The sequence below is a fragment of the Somniosus microcephalus genome, chromosome 27 (assembly GCF_052327205.1).
Source record: "Somniosus microcephalus isolate GS21.2 chromosome 27, FLI_Smic_1.0, whole genome shotgun sequence".
Lineage (NCBI taxonomy): Eukaryota > Metazoa > Chordata > Chondrichthyes > Squaliformes > Somniosidae > Somniosus > Somniosus microcephalus.
The window spans coordinates 2,471,748-2,497,990 of NC_141013.1; the positions used below are offsets into that span (position 1 = coordinate 2,471,748).

At 42.6% G+C, this 26,243-nt stretch overlaps 2 protein-coding genes and 1 long non-coding RNA gene across 3 annotated transcripts in view; 2 read left to right on the forward strand and 1 right to left on the reverse strand.

The window, feature by feature from the left end:
• The window catches only part of rab11a (RAB11a, member RAS oncogene family), a 29,561-nt gene extending 23,289 nt beyond the window's left edge, over positions 1–6,272 (forward strand). The window contains exons 3-5 of the mRNA XM_085968348.1: positions 232–425; positions 939–1,019; positions 5,546–6,272. Of these exons, the coding sequence (XP_085824474.1) occupies positions 232–425; positions 939–1,019; positions 5,546–5,685 (415 nt within the window). The 3' untranslated portion in view covers positions 5,686–6,272. The remainder of the gene's footprint in view (positions 1–231; positions 426–938; positions 1,020–5,545) is intronic.
• A 1,707-nt stretch (positions 6,273–7,979) lies between these two features.
• The window catches only part of LOC147099872 (uncharacterized), a 58,526-nt gene continuing 40,262 nt past the window's right edge, over positions 7,980–26,243 (forward strand). Inside the window, exons 1-2 of the long non-coding RNA XR_015073765.1 lie at positions 7,980–8,106; positions 8,263–8,388. This is a non-coding gene — a long non-coding RNA (uncharacterized LOC147099872). The remainder of the gene's footprint in view (positions 8,107–8,262; positions 8,389–26,243) is intronic.
• Positions 8,385–26,243, reverse strand: part of megf11 (multiple EGF-like-domains 11) — a 469,877-nt gene continuing 452,018 nt past the window's right edge. The window contains exons 22-25 of the mRNA XM_085968349.1: positions 21,427–21,545; positions 19,753–19,876; positions 11,794–11,994; positions 8,385–11,167 (exon numbers count right to left, since the gene is read on the reverse strand). Coding sequence (XP_085824475.1) covers positions 10,992–11,167; positions 11,794–11,994; positions 19,753–19,876; positions 21,427–21,545 — 620 coding nt within the window. The 3' untranslated portion in view covers positions 8,385–10,991. The remainder of the gene's footprint in view (positions 11,168–11,793; positions 11,995–19,752; positions 19,877–21,426; positions 21,546–26,243) is intronic.

Sequence of the window (26,243 nt, forward strand, 5' to 3'; positions counted from 1 at the left end):
AGGAGAAAGCGGCAAACCTGGACCCAAAAATGGCCGCTAAACCCGTTTAATGTCCAGTTCCGGTGCAGCTATAGATGTGCACTTTATTCTAATTAAAACTCCCAACATTTCAACTTCACTTCAAAATGATTTGCAATCCTTTGTGGTATAAATGTCTCTCTTTAATCAGAGTTAAACCAGTTATGAATGTGTGTGTGTGACTTGACGTTGAATCCTTTGTCTTATGGTTAGATATTACCGCGGGGCAGTTGGTGCCCTGTTGGTTTACGATATCGCCAAACACCTTACGTACGAGAATGTGGAGAGGTGGTTAAAGGAGCTGAGAGATCACGCAGACAATAATATCGTCATCATGCTGGTGGGGAACAAGAGTGACCTGCGCCACCTCCGAGCTGTGCCTACAGACGAGGCGAAAGCCTTTGCAGGTTTGTGTGCAGGGGCCACTCCTGTTCAAGGCCTTGCTTTTATTAATTGATGCCCAGGGAATGATAGATGTCAATGATGGATGTTGTTCCTCCCACTCCTTGCACTATTTGTGACTCTGTGAATGTCTAGTTTTCCAGGTAAGGGACATTGCACTTGAGCTGAACAGACCATGCGGAGGACTCTGCCAGAACTGCTCACCTACATGTTATAAAAGTTCTATTTTTTGTTTTTAAGACTTCACAAAGGATCTCCCTGTGGTGGGGGGGGGGGGGGGGGACTCCCTGTTTTTGGGGGGGGTGGCAGGAGGGACTCTGTGTGGGGCGGGGGGGGCAGTCGCCACCCATGGGTTTGTTTCTCTGCACCTTCTAGCATCTGGTCACTGAGAAGGAGCCAGTGATTTGCCCCTCTGCCTGGAGATGAGACACAAGCCGGAGAAAAAACACAGAATCCCAATGTTTCTCTCCTGTGACTGACATTGATTTTTTTTAAAAGCTGACTGTTTTTTGTTCCAGAAAAAAATGGCTTGTCTTTTATTGAAACTTCAGCTTTAGACTCGACCAATGTGGAGACTGCGTTCCAGACCATCCTGACGGGTACGTGGATCTGCCTCAAACGTTGATTCGGAATCACGACTAAACTCAGTGATCGTTATTAAAAAAAAGCTTCAGTGTCGGAGGCAGCCCTGACTTGATGTTTAAAAGTAGGGGTGAATCTGATAAACAAGATCTTGTTAATAATCAGTTCAGTTATGCAAATTATAGGTGGATAAGATTGTTCCATTTTTCCCTCGCAATACTAGGTGTGTTGTGTAGGTGACATTGGTGAACATCGCTGGGCTTTTTATTTTTCAGTAAGGCTCCTGTGCCCATCTGTTTCCAAACTTCCAGCAAGCACGCGCTGGAAGTCATCAGCAGGGGATTCAGTTGCTCTGCACAGCTTTCTGTTAATCTTCAGCCGAGACTTGAGAAAAGCAAGAAATCCCTACTTTGGTCACTTAGAGATCAGGACAGATCTCTAAAGGGGATGAGGTGGAGGCGGTTCAGAGACGGTTCACTAGGTTAATTCCAGAGATGAAGGGTTTGATTTATGAGGAAAGGTTGAGCAGGCTGGGCCTATACTCATTGGAATTCAGAAGAATGAGCGATGATCTTATCGAAACATATAAGATACCGAGGGGGCTCGACAGGGTAGATGCAGAGAGGATGTTTCCCCTTGTGGGGAAATCTAGAACTCGGGGGCACAGTCTCAGAATAAAGGGTCGCCCTTTTAGAACTGAGATGAGGAGGAACTTCTGAGGGTCATAAATTTGTGGAATTCTCTGCCCCAGAGAGCTGTGGAGGCTGGGTCATTAAATACATTTAAAGTGGAGTGAGACAAATTTTTGCAAGCTAAGGGAGTGAAGGGTTATGGGGGGCGGGCTGGGAAGTGGCTTTGAGCCCTAGATCAGCCATGATCTCATTGAATGGCGGAGCAGGCTCGAGGGGCCAAGTGGCCTATTCCTGCTCCTATTTCTTATGTTCTTGTGTATAAAAATTCACCAAGAGATTTTAAATCATATCAAACTGAGACGTGTTAATGGAACAAAACTCTCCTGTTTCAGACAACCAGTGTCCTTCACCTGCTCCCAGCTCTGGCATAGCACAGGCTAGATGCAGAGATCCTTTATTCTGCCCCAGTAACGTGCCTCAGCATCACTGTTGCATTAGGGCAATATTCCTGTTTTCCACACTGGCCCTGACTGAAGTCATTTCACATGGGAAGCCCAGGCAGACAGCGGAGGCCTTCGTTCTGTTGGGCTGAATTAGAGCTCAGTCCCAGTGGTGACAGTCGCCTAATCCTCTACCGCCTAATGTCCCCAACCAAAAACAATATATTGGAGGCGAGGGAGGAACTGTGGCAGCGCAGCAGCCAAAGTGTTAAACTGTTTGGTTATTGTCTGCTTTTAAAAGAATAATTCTTAAAGGCAAGTGCTAGAAATATACAACCGGTCTGTTGAGGGAATTAATAAGTTTCCATTACTGGTGCACAGTCCGACAGCTCAGTCTAAGCCGATCAGATGCTGATGGAATTCTGGGTGTATTTCCAGAATTTTGTTTGTTTCCAGCATTTGCAGTTTGATTTCTGTTAATTTAAAGTCTTTGTCCATATGTGTGTGCGGAAAGTGCAATTGGGTCAGACCTGTGTGTTGCAGTATTCTAGAGGAGAAAGCGGTCGTGTCACTGCGTCCTGGAACTTTATTCATACCCAGTCTCCGCCATTCACATAATGGGCTGGAATTTCCTGAAAAACTAACGGTGTGTGAATGATACCATTATTAATGTTTAAATCGGCCAGCAACTTTTGGCAAGGAAGTGAATTGCAAATCTTAACAAGTTGCTGGACGATTTGCGCCGTTCCGCCATTAGCCTCGCGAAAATAGCTCCTCCTCGACCTCCCTGCGAGCTTCATGAAGTTGCTGCATTTGAGCATTAATTGCCTGTTAAATTTGCCGCAGTTAAGTCTAGTAATTAACAGCATAAGTACCCTTAAAACAACGTGATAATTGTTAATGACTGCCAATCGGCCTCTCTTGCCCAGAAAGTGAACAATTAAAAGTGTGGAGCCTCATTCCTTCAGGTAGTGAATTGTTGGCGATTTTAAAATGTAATCATTGTTTCTTTTCCCTTCTAATCCAATATTTCTTTCGCCCTTATTTATCTTTCTGTACCTGATCCTTCACCCTCCTCCTCAGTCCTCCCTCCCTCTTTCTTAATCCTTAAATCTCATTGGTTAAGGAGATAGACTGTTGGTCCTGTCATTCACTGAGGTCCTAGATGCCATGCTGTTATCAGCTCACACATGCAGCAAGTTACAGGGCAAAACAGTTTGAGCTAAAGGGAGCAGGAACAAGTCTAACTAACTGGACATAAAGCGAGATGCCCTGCTTCAATAAATTCCTGGTGACGGGGGTTTTTTAAAGCTTCTCTCAAATGATGGAGGATTTGACGTTAGTAATGAGAGGGCAGGTGGAGAGTGCAAAATACAATTCTGTTTTCTTAAGAGATAAAGTTCTGTTGGAACTTCCATGAGTCACACTGGATGACAGCAGCAACTTTGCTTGTAGCTGTCTTCTAATTAAACCCCTACTGAGCCAAACAATTACCATGTCGTATTGTACAAAAAGAAAGCTGAAAATCCATTATTCTTTTTGTGACTGGCATTCTTATTACTGGCAAGTCCTGGTTTATATGCATAGATAGAAGTATCTATTCTTGTGTGCTGAGTTTAAGTGGAATCGAACTCGCTGCTTCATCAGGCGTCTGTAATGAGCGTCCCTTTTGGAGTGTGGGGAATTGGTACATGGCTGTCACTCAACAGCATTGTTCCCCAGCAACTCTGTACCGGAATCAGCCGAGTGCACTTCCTGCTGTTTGTTTGTAGTCAGGCTCCTCACAGAGCTGGATAAATTAGCACAGTCACCTCCCTCAGTAATCATTCCTCAGGAGCGGCTGATGCAGCACTCCATGGCTGAACTCATTTTACATTCACCCCCACGAACTTCACCTGTTCATGCTCCACAGCAATGGCCTAAAATGTTACTTCAGGTTCTGTAATGGCTGTAAAGAGAGGTGGATGGGATGTAACTGCAGCAAGTGGCAATGCCCTATTCTGGATGTAGTAAACCCCACTCATTGTTCCTGGCATGAGGAGGTCTTGGCGCTGTTGTTGGAGTGTGATCCAGGGCTGCTTTCCTGCCTCTTAGTACAAGAGCTGTATTCGAGGCCAATGAGCTACAGATTAATGCCAGGGAATGGACAAGAGAAAAATAAAGGATTTTATATATTTAAAAAAAAACTCCCTCCTCATCCCTGTATTTGCATTGTGAAAAACTCTGCTGTTCGCTAGTGAGACTCGAAGGGATTTCTTCAGTACTGAAATCTTTCAACCTATTTAACCGTTTTCTAATTAGATTTCATTGTAATTTGCTCTCGTTACTTTGCATAAACAGAATTCATCAAGAATTTGTTTTCAGTTCACTTTACAATCTAACTTTGACTCAGCAGGTAACCTGCTCAGTTAGCCAAGATATTGTAGAAAATTATTCAAACTGTCCTTTCTGGGGAGCATGTAACTCCTCATGACTTGCTAAAGGCAGATTAAAATACACCCAGCAGTTTCTCTCCTAGGGTTCAGCTGGTGAGAAGCTTGAGTTGATTTTTGAAATGGGGAGCAGTGACTGCTCTTCAGAGCAGAGTGTTGGAGAAAAGCATTGTGATTCTGAGTATTGCCCTTGTACTGAGAATGCTGTGGAATGCTAGGAAAGCGGTTTGGATACATAATTTCTTCACTTACACCTTGGCAATCTCTGCTGTGGCATGAAAAGGGACTAGAATTTTCACCCTCATTATTCTCCTTTTTCCCACTCCTCTTTTTCCCCCCCCCCCCCCAACACAAAAAAAGCCCAGGAAGGGGTGGAAGCTGCAGGGAGAGTTGCTCCCTGGGGTTGCTATGATTCCAGTGGCTGGTCATATTTGCACCCTCTTGCCCAGAGGGATTGGTGCAAATTATCTGCCAGTATCCACTGCCACAAGACCTGCTCCCAGATGTTTTCTGGTAATGGGAATTTGTGAGTGAAATGCTTTGTAACTTAAGACTGTGACTTCCTAAAGAACTTCTTGTTGCTGTAGCTTCAGTGGGGACTTCCTGTTATAAAGCTTCCTCCTGCAAACTCTGATTTTAGCATTGGAGGGATGTGACAACCCCAAGTCGGAGAGCTCCTGGAGCGTGGTAGTGTCACAGCTGCTGACCTCCAGTGCACTGGATTAGGAACTGATTCTCCAATTTTAGATAAAACCTTTGGAAACTGCTGCTGCATAATGAATTGAGACCTGTTATACTTGTTTTTTAAAAATAGCTTGTTTAAATTGATGATGGTTGGAATAATTTATAATCTGTTCTGAGCTGCAGTATTTGAATATACAGGGACACCCACAAACCTGAAATTGTTGATATTGCAAAACTAATTAAATTTGATATAATCTGTGCAAATTTACACCTGAACAGACACCGAACAGGACCAGAAACCTTAGTTTGAAGCTTGCAGTTATGAAAATTGTATTTTTTTATTTTTCCCCTCTAGAAATTTATCGTATTGTGTCTCAGAAGCAAATGTCAGACAGACGTGAGAATGACATGTCGCCGAGTAACAATGTGGTCCCCATTCACATGCCTCCAACTACTGAAAACAAACCAAAGATGCAATGCTGTCAAAACATCTGAGCTACAGAAGTCTCTCTCCATTCCCAGAGCCTCCATATACCGTACCTGTTTAGTGCTTGCAGTTTATTCCTTTGTTTTTGTCATTCAAAATTTGCTGATTGATGTGACAATTATCTTAAACTTGTTACACTGTCTTTATAAACAAATTCCGACATGTTAAATTAATGTCAGCTATGGAGCATTTTTATATATATATATTCATAGGTAGTGTAAAATGGTTTAAAAATAAAACCATTTTGTAAACGAGGTTATCATGTAAAGTAATGCTGTTTCTAAGTGGTGGTAGCAATAGGGCAGATTGAATACAACACCCACAAGCCTTTAGGAGATGGGAATGCTTGTTCGGATCGGGAATGCTCATGAAGTGTGAACAACACAGACGGCATTTCTTTAGCCAACTCATCACTAATTTGCCTTTCATTTTCTTTGTCATGTTTCCTGGTATTAAATGTAATTGATGTTTTGTAAATTACTCTTGTGTATTTTATGCATGTACTACAATTGTCTCCTTTTCAAATTTTTAGGTTATAATAGTTTAAAATATATTCTGTGCACTTGAATCTTAATTAAAATGAAATGGAAGGGGATTTGCTTGGTTTACTTCGATGCGAAGTGATGCTTCTATTTACAGGTTTGGGCTATAGGTGCGGATCAAAGCCATATAACTGGAATGTCCTGGTGTTGGACGGCAGCTCGGACTGATGGGATGTGGCACAGAATGAATGCACTCTGGATGGGGACTTCAATGTGTGGCTTGGTTGTACCACTGCTGGCTGACTCCTGAAGGACATAACTACCAGACTGGGCCTGTATTGGGGAACAAATGCAAGGAATACTAACCTATCTTTGCAGACATGTCTGTTTGATAGCAATGGTAGGTGTGATCACTGCAGTCCCTGTGAAGATAAAGCCTCCTCCCCTCTGCTGTGCGACTGCTTTTTGTCATGTAGAGTGTCATTATTGATGCTCTTAAGTAGCACAGACAGGGATGACTGTTCTAGCAGCCCAAAGTTAGTTATCCATGAGTTGCTGTGATCAACTGTTTTAATGGGGACTGTAGCAGGGAATGCCAGCACCAGGCATACCTCAGATTGGAGTATCACCTATTGGAGCTGCTCCACTGGGCTACGTACCTGCTAAACAGCAAAAGCAGCAGGTGGAGACGCAGTCAATGGATCAGATCCATGCTCTGTGGGCCTGACCACATCCAGTTGAGATTGGAGGACAACTAACAGAAGGAGGCTACATAAACATATTCCATCCCCAGTACTGACACTTCTCATCTTAAGCACAATCACAAAGAAAAATAGAATAAAGTCGTGAATAAAAAGGCATACAATACAATTTGGTGAAAGTAACATTTATTACTTTTCACAAAATATGACAACTCTGAGCAAACTTATTACAAATCAGTTCTTTAAAAAAAAAAAATTGTATTGCCCATGATCTTTGAAGCGTTATCTATACTGTTTATGGAACAATCACTACTGCAAGCCTACATGTTCCTTTTTACAGCAATGTATATACAACATGTTCTGGTTAAAGTGAAATGTCATGAAGCGTTTGGTTGAATGCTATAATTTGATCCCCCAACCCAAAGGCTAGGATGTTAAAAGCAATCCAATTTATAGATTATCTTTTTACACTTCTATACATTGGGTACAGACCATCCTAATTAATAAGCTGCTGATTGCTTTTCAATTTTAAACTAGTAAAGAGCACCACTGTTAATCCTCTTGAGCATCAAAGGTCTCTGCCAGAACAAAAACTAAACTTCCACACAAACAAACATTACAAATACATGGATACTTTGGAATGTTTCCAGTGCTGTAATGTTGGTTTAAGTTAAATCTTCCCTTTGAGCTCTCCTTTTAAAAATTTTATCTGTTCCCTCATATTCAGCCATGCACCATTTCCTGGGGAAGTGGATGGGCAGTCATACTAATCCTTGGTTACTAGCAACTCTTGAGTTGGTCACTAGGAGGTGCACAAGAATGACCTGAAGAGACTGGAAGCCTCATTAGGAACTTAAACCCTACTGCTCCCTTACACCGATAAATCCTACTGCTTCCTTGCACTAAACCCTACTGCTTTTGTACACTGCTAAACACTACTGCTTTCTTACCCTTGTTTATTTTACTTGAATCCTCTTGCTCAGATTACTGCTGTGTAGTCGCTGCCAACTATCCATTAAACATAAACCACTTCGACCCCATGATCGGATCAGTGCTCCCTTTCTTGTTTGGAAATTGTATCTACTGTTTGATGACATAAAGCACAAGGAAATATTGAACAGGAAGAAGGAAGTTGGCCCCCTGACTGCTATTGCCACAGACTCTGTACAATCTACCCTATTATGCATTCTACCCACTCTGATCTACTGGGCAAAAGCTTAGCACAATTTCTCCTTAACTCCCAAAGGTAATGAAATGGATATTCATTCACACAAATCAACAGTTTATATCTCTGTATTTGAGTTGTGCGGTGACATTCCCTTGGTCCCAGTAACACAGGACATATTCGAGAGTATGTGATTGTCTGCACTTAACCTTGTGACTTTGGTTTATTCCCCACCAGCTATTTCTCCAGGGCTTCGAAGGAGTTAATTGACAGCATCAACTGGTTTTGCTTTAGGAGTTTGCTCTGCAGTGGAAAGTCTGATGCCATGCTGAAAAATGTTTGAAGTTTCTCACTATTCAACAGGTAGGACTGCGTATGAAGTTCTAACAAAGTCTGAAAATTAGTTTTCACTTGACAATGAAATTAATCATAGAATCAAAGACATTTACAGCACAGGAGGCCATTCGGCCCATCTTGTCCATGCCAGCCGACAAAGAGCTATCCAGCCTAATCCCACTTTCCAGCCCTTGGTCTGTATTGTTGCGGCACTTCCAGTCCATATCCAAGTACTTTTTAAATGTGATGAGGGTCTCTGCCTCTACCACCCTTTCAGGCAGTGAGTTCCAGACCCCCAACACCCACTGGGTGAAAACATTTCTCCTGAAATCCCCTCTAAACTTCCAACCAATTACTTTAAATCTATGCATCCTGGTTATTGGCCTTTCCTATACACTCTATCTAGGCCCCTCATAATTTTATACACCTCAATAAGGTCTCCCCTCAGCCTCCTCTGTTCTAAAGAAAACAACCCCAGCCTATCCAATCTTTCCTCATATCTAAAATTCCCCAGCCCAGGCAACATCCTCGTAAATCTCCTCTGCACCCCCTCTAGTGCAATCACAATCTTAAAATGAACATGTTATTGCAGTAGTGAAAAAGACTTAATATGAAGCCACTGCTCATTTTTAAATAAATGAAGCTGTTGAATGACATTCAATTATATCTTATTACAGCAGAATTCCTTTCAGTTTTGCAAAAATCACTGTTGTTTTCAGGCGAAAGTTACTCATTTTCTTAATTCCATTTGCCAATTTGCCCAGAAGTGAGTTTCTGCCCTGTTTTATTAAACATTCACCCTGCATTTCTGAATTTTCCCCATTATTATTGCTAATTGGTAACATTTAAAACATTTTCCCAGCCTGAATGAGATGTAACAGTAAGGGAAGAAATATTTCATATGGCAATTAGGTCAATATAAAACATAAAAGTGTCGCACATTCGAGCACCGACATAACCTGATCAACATTTAATGGGAATGTTCTAAGTACTGTAAACCACACACTATAAACATTCTAATAAATAGGGAAATGTGTAATATGGAACTAATAAAAAAAAATATGGTGTTTCCCTGTCGCAAGCACTGAAATTAAATCCGGTATCACTGTCCTTCAAATCACATTGTGCAATGCTATATCAGTTTGTCCTCCATTGTATTGCTACACATCACAAAGCCAGCCAATAGCAAAATAAATCATTGATCTCCGAATGACTAAAAACACAAACTTCACGCATGTATATTGTGAATGAAATGGGTAGAAGTATGTTTTAAGGAGGTGTGAACCTGTTACTACCTTGTGACTTATCTTCTACAAACTCAGTAGGACAGCATGAATGATCAGGTTCTCACATTAATTGAATACATTCTGGATCCCACACTCCCTATGGAACTTCCTTCATTTCGTAGTTATAGTTATTCAAATTGGGAATGCTTCCAATGTTAGTACTCCATGTTACATGATTTAACCTGACTGATACAGTATCTATGTCAGGATTCATCTTTAGGTCATTTTAGATACAGAATTAATCTCATAGTATTGCTCTGAGCAATTTGGGTTTTGACAAGCTTTTCCCAAAGGATTTTGACAGTGCAGCAGCCTCATCAGTCTCTTCAATATCTATTAAGATTAAGATTCAATTCTGATGGGCTTCCATGCTATGACTTAAAAAAAAAAGCTCACAGTTTATTCTTATGGCCGTTTCCAATTTTAATTTCCTCCTTTGCTATGTTCTCCTGTTCCTAAATTCAAATTTAGGTCTCCTTAGTTGAGACTTTGATACCTCCTAGCTAGAGACTCCCCTATCTATTGTAGTTTTTGTTATAAATGTGCTTAGCTTTCAACATGCTCATTCAGCCTGGAGGATAACCGCCTCACCTACCAATAAACAATTCCTGGTACGTAACACGTTGTAAAGATGATACAGCTGAAACCCCCACATTCATTACTCTTTCAGTATCCTAATAAATAATTTGACCACCAATGCTTTATGCTGCAATGTAGAGTCCTTTAGGTAACATCCTACCAATCTTCTATATACTACCTGTTGGGTTTTAAATGTCTACTAGAGTGGCCAATGAAACTCTGGCCACACATCACTCATCCTCTTAAACAATGGCTCTATTTCAATAAGTCATCAGTATTAAGTGACAATAAAGATTAAAATCAAAGAAATGTTTGCTAGATTTTGTTTGTGTTCTTTCCCTCCCCCCAATAATGAAATCGTACTTCCAACATGGCACTTTGTTGCTGTCGACTTTAATCATCTCCCTGACATTCACAGTTGTAGTTGAGTTGATTAATCGACAGTGTGGTCTAACCTTGAGAGTTGCTAGGTAGTGCAGACAAACTTTTAGAAAAGGAATCCATTTCCATGTCTGGAGTTGAGCCTTCTCACTTTGATTTCATTCTGTGAAAGTACTTTTTTCTTTAAATACCATGCAGCAACTGAAAGTCACCTGAGGGAGGGTGACAGATTGCCTGTATGCAATCTCCATGTTAAGTTCATGATTAGAATTTATTTTCAAGTCATCTTTGAGTTTCAGCATATTTTAGGGCAAAAAGATTGTCTTCTCTGCCACCATTTCTTGCAAGCAACAGATTCGGAAGCAGTATATGAGCTGACCAAAGTCATGCTTTGATGGGCTTGTTATGCTGTTTGTCCTCAGGGACGTGAGTTGGGCTGTGCCTCACAGGTAGCAAATCGTAGTGACTTGGGATGTGGCTGTTCTTAGGAAGGTCGTACGGGTTCTGGCTGCAGCTTGGCACGGTTCCTTGACCGCCTTGGACTACACTTACTGTTGGCTCTAGAAGAAGGAAAATAAAACACTTGTTACATTCACTGAACTCACAAATAACATTGACTTCCTTTTGGTCTTTGGTAACTCCAAAACCATGAGTACCTGGTAAGTGAGAATAACAAACTCGATTGCCTCTCCACACCCAGATCCATTCTATTCATTAACTGGCAATTCATAACATCGTAACCGTCTCAGCAAGAGTCTCTGCCTCTTTTTCCTGAGCTTTACAACTGAGAAAATCACTGGGAAAGGATCAGGAAAGTCGATCCTAGGGTCTGTCAGACACCAAGTCCTGACTCTGCTGGTCTCTTGATCTAAAGCTAAATATCCGAGCTCCATGGATAGTAAAGTCTACCAGTGACCGGACGGTCAGGTAACTAATTCTGCTGTTGGGTTAAGAAGCTCGAGTCTGTAAAAATCCATTAAAGACACGAAAATTCACGTGAATCAAGAGTGCGGATAATGGGAGTGGGGACAGCGGGAATGTTGGGAATGGGGATAAATTAATGTCCAATTGTATATAACTATTTCTAAAGTTATGACATTGTGTAGAATAAATTCAAAACTTTAAAGAATCCTGGCTGATTTTTAGAAGATTTCTAATATTCTATCTCTTCCAGAAAAGCACTTGCCAACTTCGTAGATGTTTTTGTTTGTGGAGGTCTCGGTCTCCGTGTAGGGGGGGTCTCTGTGAACAGGGGACTTCATCTCTACGTAGCTGCTTTCAGAATGTTTGCAGGTTAACATTGGCGGGTCTTTAATGGTAGCATACGGGTTCTCACTGCTGTTTAACGAACATGTGCTGGAACTGCACACTGAACCCTTCACATAATCTGGCAAAAAAACAAAAAATAAATTAGAGATCCCATTTGCCTTTTATAAAGACAGAACCTCTAACTCTCCACAGGGACAACCCTGGCCCAGTGTCACTGCAGCGCTGTGAAACCTCAGGGCACCTTCAGTACATCGTGCAGTGTCCATTTTAGAAAAGGATATTTTCCCCAGAAGTAAGTATATCCATTTGTGAACTTTCACAAGAATCCTCGACCAATATAAGTCTGTGCTGTGGGCCACACAGAGAATATAAACCACTTTCACTGTGACACAGAGACAACTGTAACACTCTCCAATATACCCTGTGCCTTTAACTGTAAAACAGGTGTGATAACCCCACATGCCTCTCTCTCTCTAACACTGCAGTGACCCCACACTGCTCACTTTTTAACAGTTTGGTGTACCCTACCTACCTACCTCCCTCCCTCTATATGTCATGTGCTTTCTCCCCCACCCCTCACTCTCTCCCTGGCTGCTTATGGCCACAGAGGCCCTGGAATATTGAGCTTCCTAAAAACATCTCAAAGATCATGGTAAAGTCAATGTGAATTCAATGTTGTTCCAGGATGCAGAGACCCACAGCTATGCTGTGATTTCGACTGATTGTTAAGCATCAGCTACACAGAAAATGCTGGAAATACTCAGGAGGTCAGGCAGCATCTGTTTTTATGTCGGCTACACTGATATGCACAGGTGTGCTGGGAGGGTCCTCAATAATTCTAGAACCAGCCGAGCCCAGAATAAACCTCCCTTTTAGAGCATTGCCCTTCTCTTGTAATTTTAACACAGCTTTCGCACATTTTATAAAGGCTTTGTTCCATTGTATTACAGAAGGATTTATTTTGGGAATGATTTCCCCCTTATTGTCAAGTTTCCTTATACTCTCCAGCATGACCAGGGCTCTGCCAATGGTGTGAGTGAAACTGACGATTGGTTTTCCATTCCCAGCTTGTGGTGGGGGATCTGCATCTCTCGCCTCTCTCCCAAGGCAAGGTCACTCTACAGCTGTTCGATCACTACCCTAACATGCCCCTTCCCCAGGACACCGCCCAGACAGCAGGCTCATCAATTACTCCCGTAATAATTTCAGGCACAATTGCTGACCGTTTTTGTACTGTCTTTACACATTATTAAACAGTGTAAGAGAGGCAATTCTGCAAAAATAAGAAATACAAAATCCGAGGCTTCTGCAAGTACTGATTACACAGACATCCACACAGCTGATCACTGTTAGTCCAGGGAGACAGGAAGGCCTGAGTTCCCAGTCTAACGGGTCATTGTCTGAACTCCTTTATGTGCAAAACACAACATCACAGTCCAATAAACACACGTTTGGCAGCAGCAGTGAGTTTCTTTCTACAAAAAAAGCGAATCAGCATCCTTTCCGGAAGTTTCTATTGTAGTTCCCACATGGAAACGCCTCAGTGATATAACTCTGAAAATGCAGATTCACTGAAAAAGTGAAATTTACTTGAATAAATTTTGAGCGGAAAAAAAAATGAACAGAACCTGAAAAGTGAGAGAGCGAACCCCCCGATTCCTGCCCCCCACCCCAGCTCTCCCTGTGCCAGTAACAAGGGTCGGAAATTACCACCAAGCTCCAGAAATGGCTAAAGGGGAAACAAATGGCGTTGAGAACCTAAGAGAGAGAAAAATTTGGTTAATGGTAGAGTTAAAAATATCTCACAATATCCTATGTTAAGGTTTAGTCAGCTCCAGTGATGGAGTTTTACCAGTTACACCCATCCTGTTTTAGTTTGAGGTCCATAAGTTGGCTCCTACAGCTCACAATAGTAAATCCAGCTCCTTATCCAGTCACAGGTTCATACAGCTCGTTTTTTGTGGGTCTAGGAGGCTGCTGCCGGATGAGGAGGACGGATTTTGCAATTTAAATACCAAGAACTGACTCCGAATCCAAACTGAACCATCTCCATTCCCTTTTCTCTCCAGTTCCCTCCTCTTGTTCCTCCGCTCCTGAAGGCCGACTCTCGCTGGGTACAGTTCCAAAGGCCCCGAATCCCCTGGGTACCTCACCCGAGGCCATTCGTCATGGGTGAGCCCGGATAGCGAGTGCTGGCAGGCTGTTCAACTGTGGGAGCAGCACAGCCGAGCCAGACCTTGTCCTCACCTGGTTTATCCGAGGATTTTATAGCAGGGATCACAGTGATCAGGAGCAGAGCCCCAGCTCACAATGACGGAGGCCAGTTGCATTGCCATCCCTGCTGGGATCAGCACAGAGCTCTTCACAATTTACATTAACGATTTAGACTCAGGAATCAAAAACACAATTTCTAAATTTGCGGATAACACCAAATTGGTGGGGGGGTGGGGATAGTCAATACTGAGGAGGACTGCAACAAGTTACAGGAGGACATTAATAAACTTGCATATAATTGGCAAATGAAGTTCAACACACATAAATGTGAGGTATTACATTTTGGTAGGAAGAATAGGGAGGTCACTTATTACTTGGAGGGTGCGAGTCTGGGTGGGGTAGAGGAGCAAAGAGATCTCAGAGTACAAATACACAAATCACTAAAAGTTGCGACACAGGTTAGCAAGGCCATAAAAAAAGCAAACCAAGCACTAGGGTTTATTTCTAGAGGGATAGAATTGAAAATTAGGGAAGTTATGCTAAACCTGTATCGAACCTTGGCTAGATCACACTTCGAGTACTGCCTACAGTTCTGCTCGCCATATTATAAAAAGGATATAGAGGCACTAGAGAGGGTGCAGAGAAGATTTACAAGGATGATACCAGAAATGCGAGGGTATACATATCAGGAAAGGATGAACAGGCTGGGTCTCTTTTCTTTTGAAAAAAGGCTGAGGGGTGACCGAATAGAGGTCTATAAAATTATGAAAAATTTTAATCGAGTGGATACAGAGAGAATGTTTCCACTTGTGGGGAAGAGCATAACTAGAGGCCATCAATATAAGATAGTCACCAAGAAATCCAATAGGGAATTCAGAAGAAACTTCTTTACCCAGAGAGTGGTGAGAATGTGGAACTCGCTACCACAGGGAGTGGTTGAGGCGAATAGTATAGATACATTTAAGGGAGGCTGGACAAGCATATGAGGGAGACGGGAATAGAGGGTGACGCTGATAGATTTAGATGAGGAAAGACGGGAGGAGGCTCGAGTGGAGCATAAACGCCGGCATGGACTGGTTGGGCCGAATGGCCTGTTAATGTGCTGCATATTCTATGTAAGCTCAGATCAAATCCGGGGTCCTCCGGTGGAGCCCAAAGTGAAAAGATTGGCATACTCCACTTTATTAGAAAATAAAAGGAAACACTGGAAATCAGAAATAAAAACAGAAAATGCTGGAAATAGCAATTAACATTAGAAACATAGAAGATAGGAGCAGGAGTAGGCCATTCGGCCCCTCAAGCCTGTTCCACCATTTAATGAGATCATGGCTGATCATCCAAATTCAGTACCCTGTCCCTGCTTTCTCCCCATATCCCTTGATCCCTTTAGCCTTAAGAAATATATCTAACTCCTTGAATATATTTAATGAATTGGCCTCAACTGCCTTTTGTGGTAGAGAATTCCACAGGTTCACCACTCTCTGGGTGAAGAAATTCCTCCTCATCTCTGTCCTAAATGGCTTATCCCTTATCTTTAGCCTGTGACCCCTGGTTCTGGACTCCCCCGCCATCAGAAACATCCTTCCTGCATATTGTCTGTCTAGTCCTGTTATTTTTTATAAGTTTCAATGAGATCACCTCTCATTCGTCTAAACTCCAGCGAATGTAAGCCCAATCGACCCAATCTCTCCTCATACGTCATTCCTGACATCCCAGGTATCAGTCTGGTGAATCTTCGCTGCACTCCCTCCATGGCAAGAACATCCTTCCTCAGATAAGGCGACCAAAACTGCACAGTACTCAAGGTGTGGTCTCACCAAGGCCCTGTACAACTGCAGCAAGACATCCTTGCTCCTGTACTCGAATCCTCTCACTATGAAGGCCAACATACCATTTGCCTTCTTAACCGCCTGCTGCACCTGCATGCTTACCTTCAGCAACTCGTGCACAAGGACACCCAGGTCTCATTGCACTTCCCCTTCTCCCAATCTATTGCCGTTCAGATAATAATCTGCCTTCCTGTTTTTGCCACCAAAGTGGATAACCTCGCATTTATCCACATTATACTGCATCTGCCATATCACCCAACCTGTCCAAATCATACTGGAGTTTCTCGGCATCCTCCTCACAGCACACATGCCCATCCAGCTTTGTGTCGTCTGCAAACTTGGAGATATTACATCTAGTTCCCTCGTCTAGATCATTAATATATATTGTGAATAGCTGGGGTCCTAGCACCGATCCCTGCGGTACCCCACTAGTCACTGCCTGCCACTCGGAAAAAGACCCGTTTATTTCAACTCTTTGCTTCCTGTCTGCCAACAAGTTCTCTATCCAAGTCAGTACCTTACCCCCAATCCCATGTGCTTTAACTTTACACGCTGATCTCTTATGCGGGGCCTTATCGAAAGCCTTCTGAAAGTCCAAATACACCACATCCACTGGTTCTTATCTATTCTACCAGTTACATCCTCAAAAAATTCAGTAGATTAGTCAAGCACGATTTACCTTTTGTAAATCCATGTTGACTTTGTCCGATCCTGTCATTGTTTTCCAAGTGCTCTGCTATTACATCTTTTATAATGGACTCTAGCATTTTCCCCACTACCGATGTCAGGCTTACCAGTCTATAATTCCCCGTTTTCTCTCTACCACCTTTTTTGAATAGTGGGGTTATATTAGCCAACCTCCAATCCATGGGAACTGTTCCAGAGTCTATAGAACAGTTGGACATGTACTTGAAGAGAATTAATTTGCAAGGTTATGGGAAAAAGCTCGCGTGTGGGACTAAATTGACAGCTCTTTCAAAGAACTGGAACAGGCACGACGGGCTGAATGGCCTCTTCCTGTGCTGTATGATTCTAAATAAGCAGCAGGTCAGGCAGCATCTGTAAAGAGAAAAGACGGGTTATGGCGTTTCATGTATGTAACCCTTCTTCAGGATTCACCAGAGAGGGTACAACCCGAAACATCATGATGCTGCCTGACCTGCACGCTGCTATATTATAGTAACCCGGTAACCTGAGATTCCACGGCAGAAGTCTGCAATTGGAAAATTTACTCTACAGTTCCAAACAAGATAGGACTGGTTTATTGAGTGTGATTTATTAGGAGATAGATAGAGTGTGAGAGTTAGGATTGGGTGAGTATCTTGTTGACGAGTTATTTGAAGTTATTGAGAATACCAATGGGCTTGACATTTCTGCTGCTCTGATCAGCAGAAGGGGAGCGACTAGAAATGATTACTGACCGTGAAGACTGAAATCACCAAGAGTGATTTTGGCAGACAGGAAGTTGGAGTTAATAGATTTGATTTTGTTTGACAAAAAGCTTAAAGGTTCTGGAGAATTATCAAGATTTGGAGAGGGATACAGACATTAGGTGAACTTAATAAGCTGAGAAACAGATTTTTAGCCACAGGAAACTGAAGTTAGGTCATTCCAAGGAGCCAAGGTAAGCAGCAATGGCATTAGAATGAACCTAAGCACATGCACCACCTTTAGACTGGAAGCTGGAGCACAGAGTGTAAGAGACAAATTGGAATGGGGAAAGAGTCAGGAAGAGGTGAAACTTGAATTTCAAGGAGAAACAAAAGATGAGGCCGATTGACTGGAGATGAAAGTAGACATCAAGGCTTTAGAGCTCAGATGGTGGAGGGACTTTTCCACAGTGGGATTTACGTTTGAATAGAAATGTGAAAACATGGCAACAGAGGCACTAGGCAGTGGGTGGCATAATCACAATCGTCCTTTCACCTCCAGACACAAGCACATAATCCAGGCCGACACTCCAGGGCAGTACTGAGGGAGTGCTGCACTGTGGGAGGTGCCGGCTTTCAGATGAGACGTTAAACCGAGGCCCCGTCTGCCCTCTCAGGTGGACGTGAAATATCCCATGGCACTATTTCGAAGAAGAGCAGGGGCGTTCTCCCCGGTGTCCTGGCCAATATTAATCCCTCAACCAATACCTAAAAAAAATCAGATTATCTGGTCATTATCACATTGCTGTTTGTGGGAGCTTGCCGTGTGCAAATTGGCTGCCGCGTTTCCTACATTACAACAGTGACTACATTTCAAAAGTACCTCATTGGCTGTAAAGCGCTTTGGGAAGTCCTGAAGGGTGCTATATAAATGCAAGTCATTCTTTTTAGGGTCTGAGCTTGAATCCAGAGATTGGCGAGATGAATATCTCACCTATGAACTGACAGAGAATTTGGAGCAAATTCCTAATAGAGGAAAATCTAAGCACAAAACTAACTATAATTTGACAGTAATTAGCTCCAAATTGTCATGGTCATTCAGACAAGGTACCAGAATTGCTGGTGTGACAAATGGAAATGTTTAACAATGTAGTGCTGACCCAGGTCCAGAGTCATCGCTTAAAATACATTAATTGGGATGAACTGAAACAAGCAACTCAATTCGCTGATACGGTGGGTACCTGTGATAAAAACACATATTTCTAAAATGACTTATCTATGAATAAGTGTAATGAACATTTTAGACTATTTTACACTAGGACATCGGTAACTGTTTGCAGTTCATTGTTTGTGCCTCCTGCTTTGGTCAGACCCAGGAACTAATTCCAGCATAAAACACACTGGAATGTTCATTATTAAAATATTCTCATCCATGTAATCCCAGGAGTCTGGAAATAAAAATGAATTTATATGGAGCAGTGACATCACCACACAGTTTAGTTTCAGTTTCCCAATCTTCACCGCCCCAGAAATAAGGTCATCAGTAGCTAGATTTTTGTGGGTAGAAAGGTTGATGGAAGGATGCCATGGAATGGTGGGATGCAGATTCAATCCGAGTTGTATCATTGTGGGAAAGTGCAGTGGAAGCTGGTGTTTCCTCAGTTGGGGTATGATGAAGGGAGAATAGTTGGACAATGGTCCGAGGGCATCTACTAGTAATTGATTGAAGCAGCTTTGGTGGATGTCTGAGATCAGGTCAATTTACCCACACTTGTTCACAATTGGGAAGGAAAGAATAGTGAGTGTTACCCGTAGATTAAAATACTCTCCTCGTTCAGGCTCTGCCAAACTCCTACGTTAAAGGAGTTTGGACTGTCTCAACCCAATTCCTAGTGGGTGTGGGTCATGTAAGCGGAATGAGAGGTCACACGATTGTTAATGTCCATCTTCTACAGCATTGGAACCATGTGGGTGGGCAGTCTCTCTACAAACCACGTCTGAATTGCCCACAATAGTGATGCTAATAATAGCACTCAAGAGCTGTCTGAGCTGCATCTCCACATGATATGTGGGGCTCCCACAACCTCACGCTGCAACTTTCCAAACACAAACCAATAATGTATCGATCTCAAGCATCACACGGGGCTCCTTTGTGTGATGTTTATAACTGATATCAGCCCATAGCTTCTCAATATAGCCGTGTCAGTAAGTCTGCTCAAATAAATAAACTACCAGCCATGCAATATATTTGAGACAGTATTTTGTATGTGGGCACTGTGATACTAGCTGTATTACTGTGGGAGCCATAGAGGGGAGAGGGTAGTACAGTACAAGTGAGCGTTCACCTTAGTATTAATGAGGGACGTGCACAGATGAATAGTTTGTGTGTGATGTCACTGCTGTCATTTTAGCCCGACACAAACCTCAGTTTCAGAAGTAAAACCATGTTGAGGGCTTACTGACCTAAATCATTCAAGTTACTGTAGTATCTCCAGTCAGGATGCAATGAGTTGTTGAAATCTTGTCTACAGCCTCCTTGCCCAGAAAGCTCTACACTCTTGAGACTTGAGAAAAGCTGTTTTTTTGTCTGTTCATGAATTAATAAAAGATTGCATTTAGTTAAATGGGGCAACTTTTCGCATAAGGTAGAATGTCAGATTCGTCACTTCAAAATCTCACTTTACACAAAACGCACGGGCTGGAGTGTGTAACAAAGCCGCACGATTTCAAATAATTATCTTATTAATAATCTTACCACTGATTCTCGCATAGAGACAGATCCCACAGATTCTTATATATTTTTTAAACTCTGCCACTCATGCCATTGCAGCTGGTGGGAGTGACTAAATACCACGCTCATGCCTATTAGTAGTACTGTTGGCACTTGTTTCTTTCTGTTTAGTATTTTTCATAGTCCCAGTGTTACCCTGGAACCATCCACCTAGTGCTTGGACTTAACTCGTTCTCCTTGTCGGCGGCATCTCTCCATGATGGCACCGGAGCATTGGTCTAAAACTGCATCCTTACCACTGTGCCATCGTGTGATGGAGCTTCTTGGCACTGTGCCATCACGCTGCCCTTCATTGTTGAATTTATCTGTTACCGGAAAAGAACAACATCTGGGGAAATGTCTTTCTTCCCAGATTACCCTTATTCCAGCAACACAGAGTTGAATCGGTCAAACTATGGAGCCAAAGACTTAAGACACCAGTGTGAAACGCAGGCAAGAATAAAAGCCAAATGGATATCCCAGTCACAACAGTGAAGTGTGAGTGACATACAGGTGGGACAAATCTTCTCTCCTCCCCTCCCCCTTGCCTGAACACCTTCCTACTTACCCCTTACAGGAAGAGTTCCATAGGTAGGAACTGATCTCTGGGGCATCACTCACAGGGCCATTATTCACGTGCGAGTGTTGATAGTAACTATTGGCAAGCTGTCCCATTGCTTAGATCACGGACAACAAGAACCCACATCCTACTCTGTGATGCTGCGTTGGAGCAAAGCTTGATTTTTTGGTGAAATTTTGTATTTCTCAAGGTGAGAATTATCAGTGCTGGAAAAGGAAAACTTTCCCACTTTGGGCAATGTCACCATCAAGCAACTTTTTCTTTAATGTGAGGCTGCATATTGCTCCTTTCAAGCTACTTTCTCCTTCTGTTTCTCCTGGTCTCCACAGGTCAGGCATCAAGTGTAGCTTCGAGAGCAATCAATCTGCTCTCAGACCTTCACCTCTCTGAGCAAGTTCCTGGGAAATGTGAGAATCTGGCCCATGGATAACCTTCCCAGATTTTCCCTCTGCCATGTCTGGTCACAGTGCATCCCCACAATGTTCTGAGTAAAATCAGCAACAAAGCTGTTCACCATTACGACAGTATGTCCTGTAGTTCCCTGTTGTGACTTTTGCTGCATTTAATACAAAGCTCTCTTTTAGGATGTCGGGTTTGTGGGGAAAAAAATCAATAAAACTGTGAGCTCCAATAAAAGATGGATGGAGTTTCTTTAACTGGTTGAAACTGCCCTTGAAGCTTGACCAATGGTACCATTTATGACATTGCTTGTGGCCTTAGACCCCAATGAGAAGGTGAGTGTTACATTGGCCATTGCAGTTTGCTGGAATATTGTATCTATACATACCTTAACGCAGCAGCTTCCATCCGGGTTACGGATAAAACAGGTGAGTCTCCCACACTGGGACAGTGTGTGGTAACTAGGGTTGGTGAAACAGTGAAGGGTGCTGGTACTCTGAGATGGATCTAGGAAAAAAAAGTCAGCACAAAATATATGTATATGGAGTAACTATTATTTATAGGGAGACAGGCAGAAAGAGTGGGACAGGCTGAGAAAAACAGAGAGAAAGTGCAAAAGAGCAGGAGCGAGGGAGAGTGAGAATGAAAAGTGGGAAGGAGGCAGAGAGAATGAGAGATGAAAAGAGAGGGGGAGAGACAGAAAATCAGTGAGAGACTAGTCACTTCCAAACTTGCAGCAGACTGCATAATAATCTCCAGTATCTTCTACAAATAATGCCTGTGGATACAGTTATGTTATTAAGATTTTCAAATAAGACATAAATGAAAAGCAGAAATAAAATGCATTAGAATTTGATCAAGACAAATTAGTGCATGTCACAAGGTCACAACACAGCCTGTAAAACAAAAAGCTATTAAATTGCTATTAAAACGAATCGGCAACAGGAATAAATGCACGATTATCAGTCCACAGACTGACAGACAACAGGATACAGCGACTGCAGGAAGAACACATGACTTCATTCTAAGAGTTGTGAGATTTACAAGAATTCTCGGGACTGGTTGTGAAAAGACACTGCTGCCAGAATAAATCAGTCACTTTCACAGATTCGCTGTGAGCAACACATCACAAAAGAATAAATCAACTTCATTTTGGAACCCAGTGAAGACAAAAACCGTTGTAAAATTAAGGAGAATATCACCATGGACATAAAGCAAAAAAATATATAAAATGCAGCTGGAGTCAGATCCTTGTACCTGTAAATGACAGGAACCACAAACGTACATTCTTCCTCCTAATATTAACATCTTAAAAAAAAATTATTTCATTTTTCCTGGCAAAAAGGGCAAATGAACGGCTCTCAGGACTCTGCTTTAATCCAGTTATTAGGACCTGTGCACAAACAGGCAAAGCTCATTTCTGCCTCCATTTCTCCTCACTCCCTCTTGTTGGGAACCTTTTTTTAAGTTACTGGCAAGTAATTGCAGTAACAAAGCAAGTATGGCTGCAGTTGGTAAACAGGCCATGAATACCCCACTAACACCAATACTGATGCAGATCAGCTAAGTGCACTTATTAGGAGTGACAATAACCCATTTTAATTTAGAAATGTTAAATATTTTCAGTGTTGCTGAACATGAATGACACACAGAGAACCCTGAGCACCAGAATCGCACACCTCCTTTATCACAGTGTAAGTGTAGCATGAGAATGTTAGTGGATCTGGAGTTTGAACTTATATAAGGGATTAGGTGTTAGAATTTGAAAAGTAAGTTATTAGCTGGGGAATATACATTAGTGACTTGCAGACTCCTGAGGAATGTGAGTGATGCTGAGGCCAGTTGGCAATTTACCTATAAGTTCTGAATCATTAGATGTAGATCAAAGTTTATTTAATTTTTTTAAACATCTAGCTTTCACCAATACAAAAAAGCAGCCTTCGGACAAAACACTCCAACTGTCTCTGGGAAAACTGCAATCACAGTAACTAGATTCTAGAATGGGGCTGACCCAGCACCGGTACCAGTAACTGTGACACCAAGTGGCCGGTGGTATTACTTTGCATTGTACACATGCCTAGCATCGCTCTGGTAGCAGAGGTTCCTCCAGTGGCCAATTCTAGTGACACGCAGGGAAGTACAACAACTGTCAAAAACATTAAAAGCTTAATTGTGGCCACGGTATTTAATGGCAACCAATAATGTTTCCGTATTACAGGAGTTTATGTCAAGATTATATGTTGGTTTCTAACCAAGCAGAGAGAGAGAGAAAGGGGGAGAGGGAGAAGAGAGAGATAGGGTGAGCAAAAGATAGAAGGGGAGAGAGAAAGAGGGAGAGAGATAGAAAGAGGGCAGAGAGGGCAAAAGAGAGGAAAATAGGAGGAGGCCATTCAGCCCCTCGAGCCTGTTTCGCCATTGAATTATATCATGGCTGGCCTATACCTCAACCCCATTTACCCGCCTTTGATCCACATCCCTCGACACCCTTACGCAATAAAAATCTATTGATCTCAGTCTTAAAAATTTCAACTGATCCCCAGCATCCACAACCCTTTGGGGAAGAGATTTCCACATTTCCACCACCCTCAGAGAGAGAAAGAGATAAAGAGATATCGAGAGGAGAAAGGAAGATTGAGATGAGAGTGAGAGGAGAAAGGGGAGAGAGAGAGAGCAAGACAGAGAGAGGGGGGGGGGAAGCTACGAGGAGAGGCACATTGCCTGGAGCCTACAGACAGACAGCCTGTAATGGAGTAAGAAATGTGGGAGAGAATCTGTGTCGTAGCCCTTCTACACTGTTCCAATGAAGCTCAACGGCACCTTATCTTTCTTTGAGGCACTTTGCAGCCCATTGGCTTTAATATTGACCTCAGATCTTAAGTATAGCTCCCGTTGGCGAGGTGGGCTTGTGGGAAGGTGTGGGCTCGGGCTGGGGTTCCTCTGCCGGAGCACTGCTGGTGAGGTGGTCCGCAGCCTTGGTGTCTGATCTACTTCTTTCATCTACCAGGCTGCTCGGCCCCTGGAGGCTGCTCCACTTTGCCAGTTTTTGTGCTTCCCTTTCCACCTGCCGATCCCCCATCTCTTTAGCAATTTACACACTCTGTGTCTCACATGTCTTTGATTTCTCTCATTATGCCACCTACTGTCTCATGCTAATGTCACTTCTGCTGTTTAACCATCTCCTGTTCTCTACTTAAGTACTTTACATTCTGTGTGTGTTCGTGTGTGTGTTATTTCCCACTCCCTTTCCTTTGCTCTGTTCTTTTTAAAATATTGTTCATCAGTAATATCTTCCAGTCTTCACACCAAAATGTTGACAGGAAACCTGGATTGGGGAGGGAAAAAGCTGCTTAAAAATTACTTCCATAAAACGGGGGTTGATTGTGTGTTTAATCTTTCACCACTCAAAGGTTTGAGAGATTCATAATGGAAGAGTCGCTCCTTTTGTGTGTGAAGCTACTCTATAGTAAGAACATAAGAACTAGGAATAGGAGTAGGCCATTCGGCCCCTTGAGCCTGCTCCGCCATTCAATAAGATCATGGCTGATCTTCTACCTCATCTCCACTTTCCTGCACTTTCCCCATATTCCTTGATTCCCTTAATATTCAAAAATCTATCGATCTCAGTCTTGAATATACTCAACGACTGAGCCTCCACGGCCCCCTGGGGTAGAGAATTCCAAAGATTCACCACCCTCTGAGTGAAGAAATTTCTCTTCAGCTTAATCCTAAATGGCCGACCCCTTATTCTGAGACTATGCCCACTAGTTCTAGACTCCCCAGCCAGGGGAAACAGCCTCTCAGCATCAAGTCCTTTACTGTTACGCCCTTTAAAAAAAAAGGGTGCGGTGTGAAACGGGCTGCTGATTCGCCATGAGCCTGTTTCCCACTACTGGTGAAAACCAATTTCACCCCTGTTGTTTTTAAATATAACTCAGATGGATGTAATTCCTAGTTGGATCCAGCTGTGAGCAATAATCTGGCTCGGATTTGTCTACTCAAGTAGCCTTGACTATTTTGAAATGAAAGACACTGAATGCATGTTTGATCTTTCAATATTCAAAGGGTTCAAAACTCATCATATACAATTCATTAGAAATTCTCCAGGAGCACAAATCCACGGAGATTATTACAGGGGCTTTATTGAGCGGGTGAAGGTAAACAGAAGTGTTGCTGCAGTTAGTGTGTAGTCATTTCTTGATTTGTTACAGAGGAGGGAACGGGTGCCAAGTACAAATCTTCTCATTGCATTCATTGTGCATTTTATGCTGATGGTGTGAGTACATCACTTGGTCTGTGGCAACACAAGGGAACCAGATTCCCACTTAAAGAAAAAAAATTGAATGATAATGAGCTCTCTCTGCCTGTATTGCCAGCACAGTGCCAGGTATGGCTTGCTGTCAAAATCATTTGTTGAATTAATAATCTTTTGTGGGGACTTGCAATGTTTACATAAACACAAATATGTATTACTCCACTATCCGAGTAATTAGCCTGGGCTACAGGAAAATAGGAGGAGGAGGAACTTAAGGTGGTACAAAACGATATACGGGGTGGGAACGTCATACTTAAGGTTATTTCTCTCCCCTCTTTAGATCTACCTGCACCAAACACCATTGTGAGGATCACAACACCTGTTTACACATCTCTACCAATTGGATATGTGGTTGAAAAGGAAAAATTTGCAGGGCAATGGGGAGTGGGACTAATTGGATAGCTCTTTCAAAAGAGCCGGCACAGGGACGATGGGCCAAATGGCCATCTCCTGTGCTGTGTGATCCTGAGACCTATAGCCAACTGCTAAGAGGTTGAGCAAATGTGGTCCTCGGGGTCAACTCTGTTGACAGCACCTGTTTGCTGATATGGCTGAGACTGGGAAGCCATTGTGTGGCGAATGACACCCAGACATCCATTATTCTGTATGAAATATATTCCTAAATGTGCTCCTTGACCAACAATGGCAGCATTAGAAAGCAGGATGAGCAACTGGGAGGTACTGACACTCCCACTGTTTACACTGGGAGGAGAAAGTACTGTCATTAACCTCATCTGATCAACAAAACAATCTGCCTGATAACTTGCTGTGTAAAACTACTAAACAGTTAACAACTACAGTTCACAAGTCACATACCTTAACTATATAAATGAAAACAGGGGAGTTACAGAAGTACTGTTGATCCAAGGTGTAGTTCATGTAACCTTAGCTGT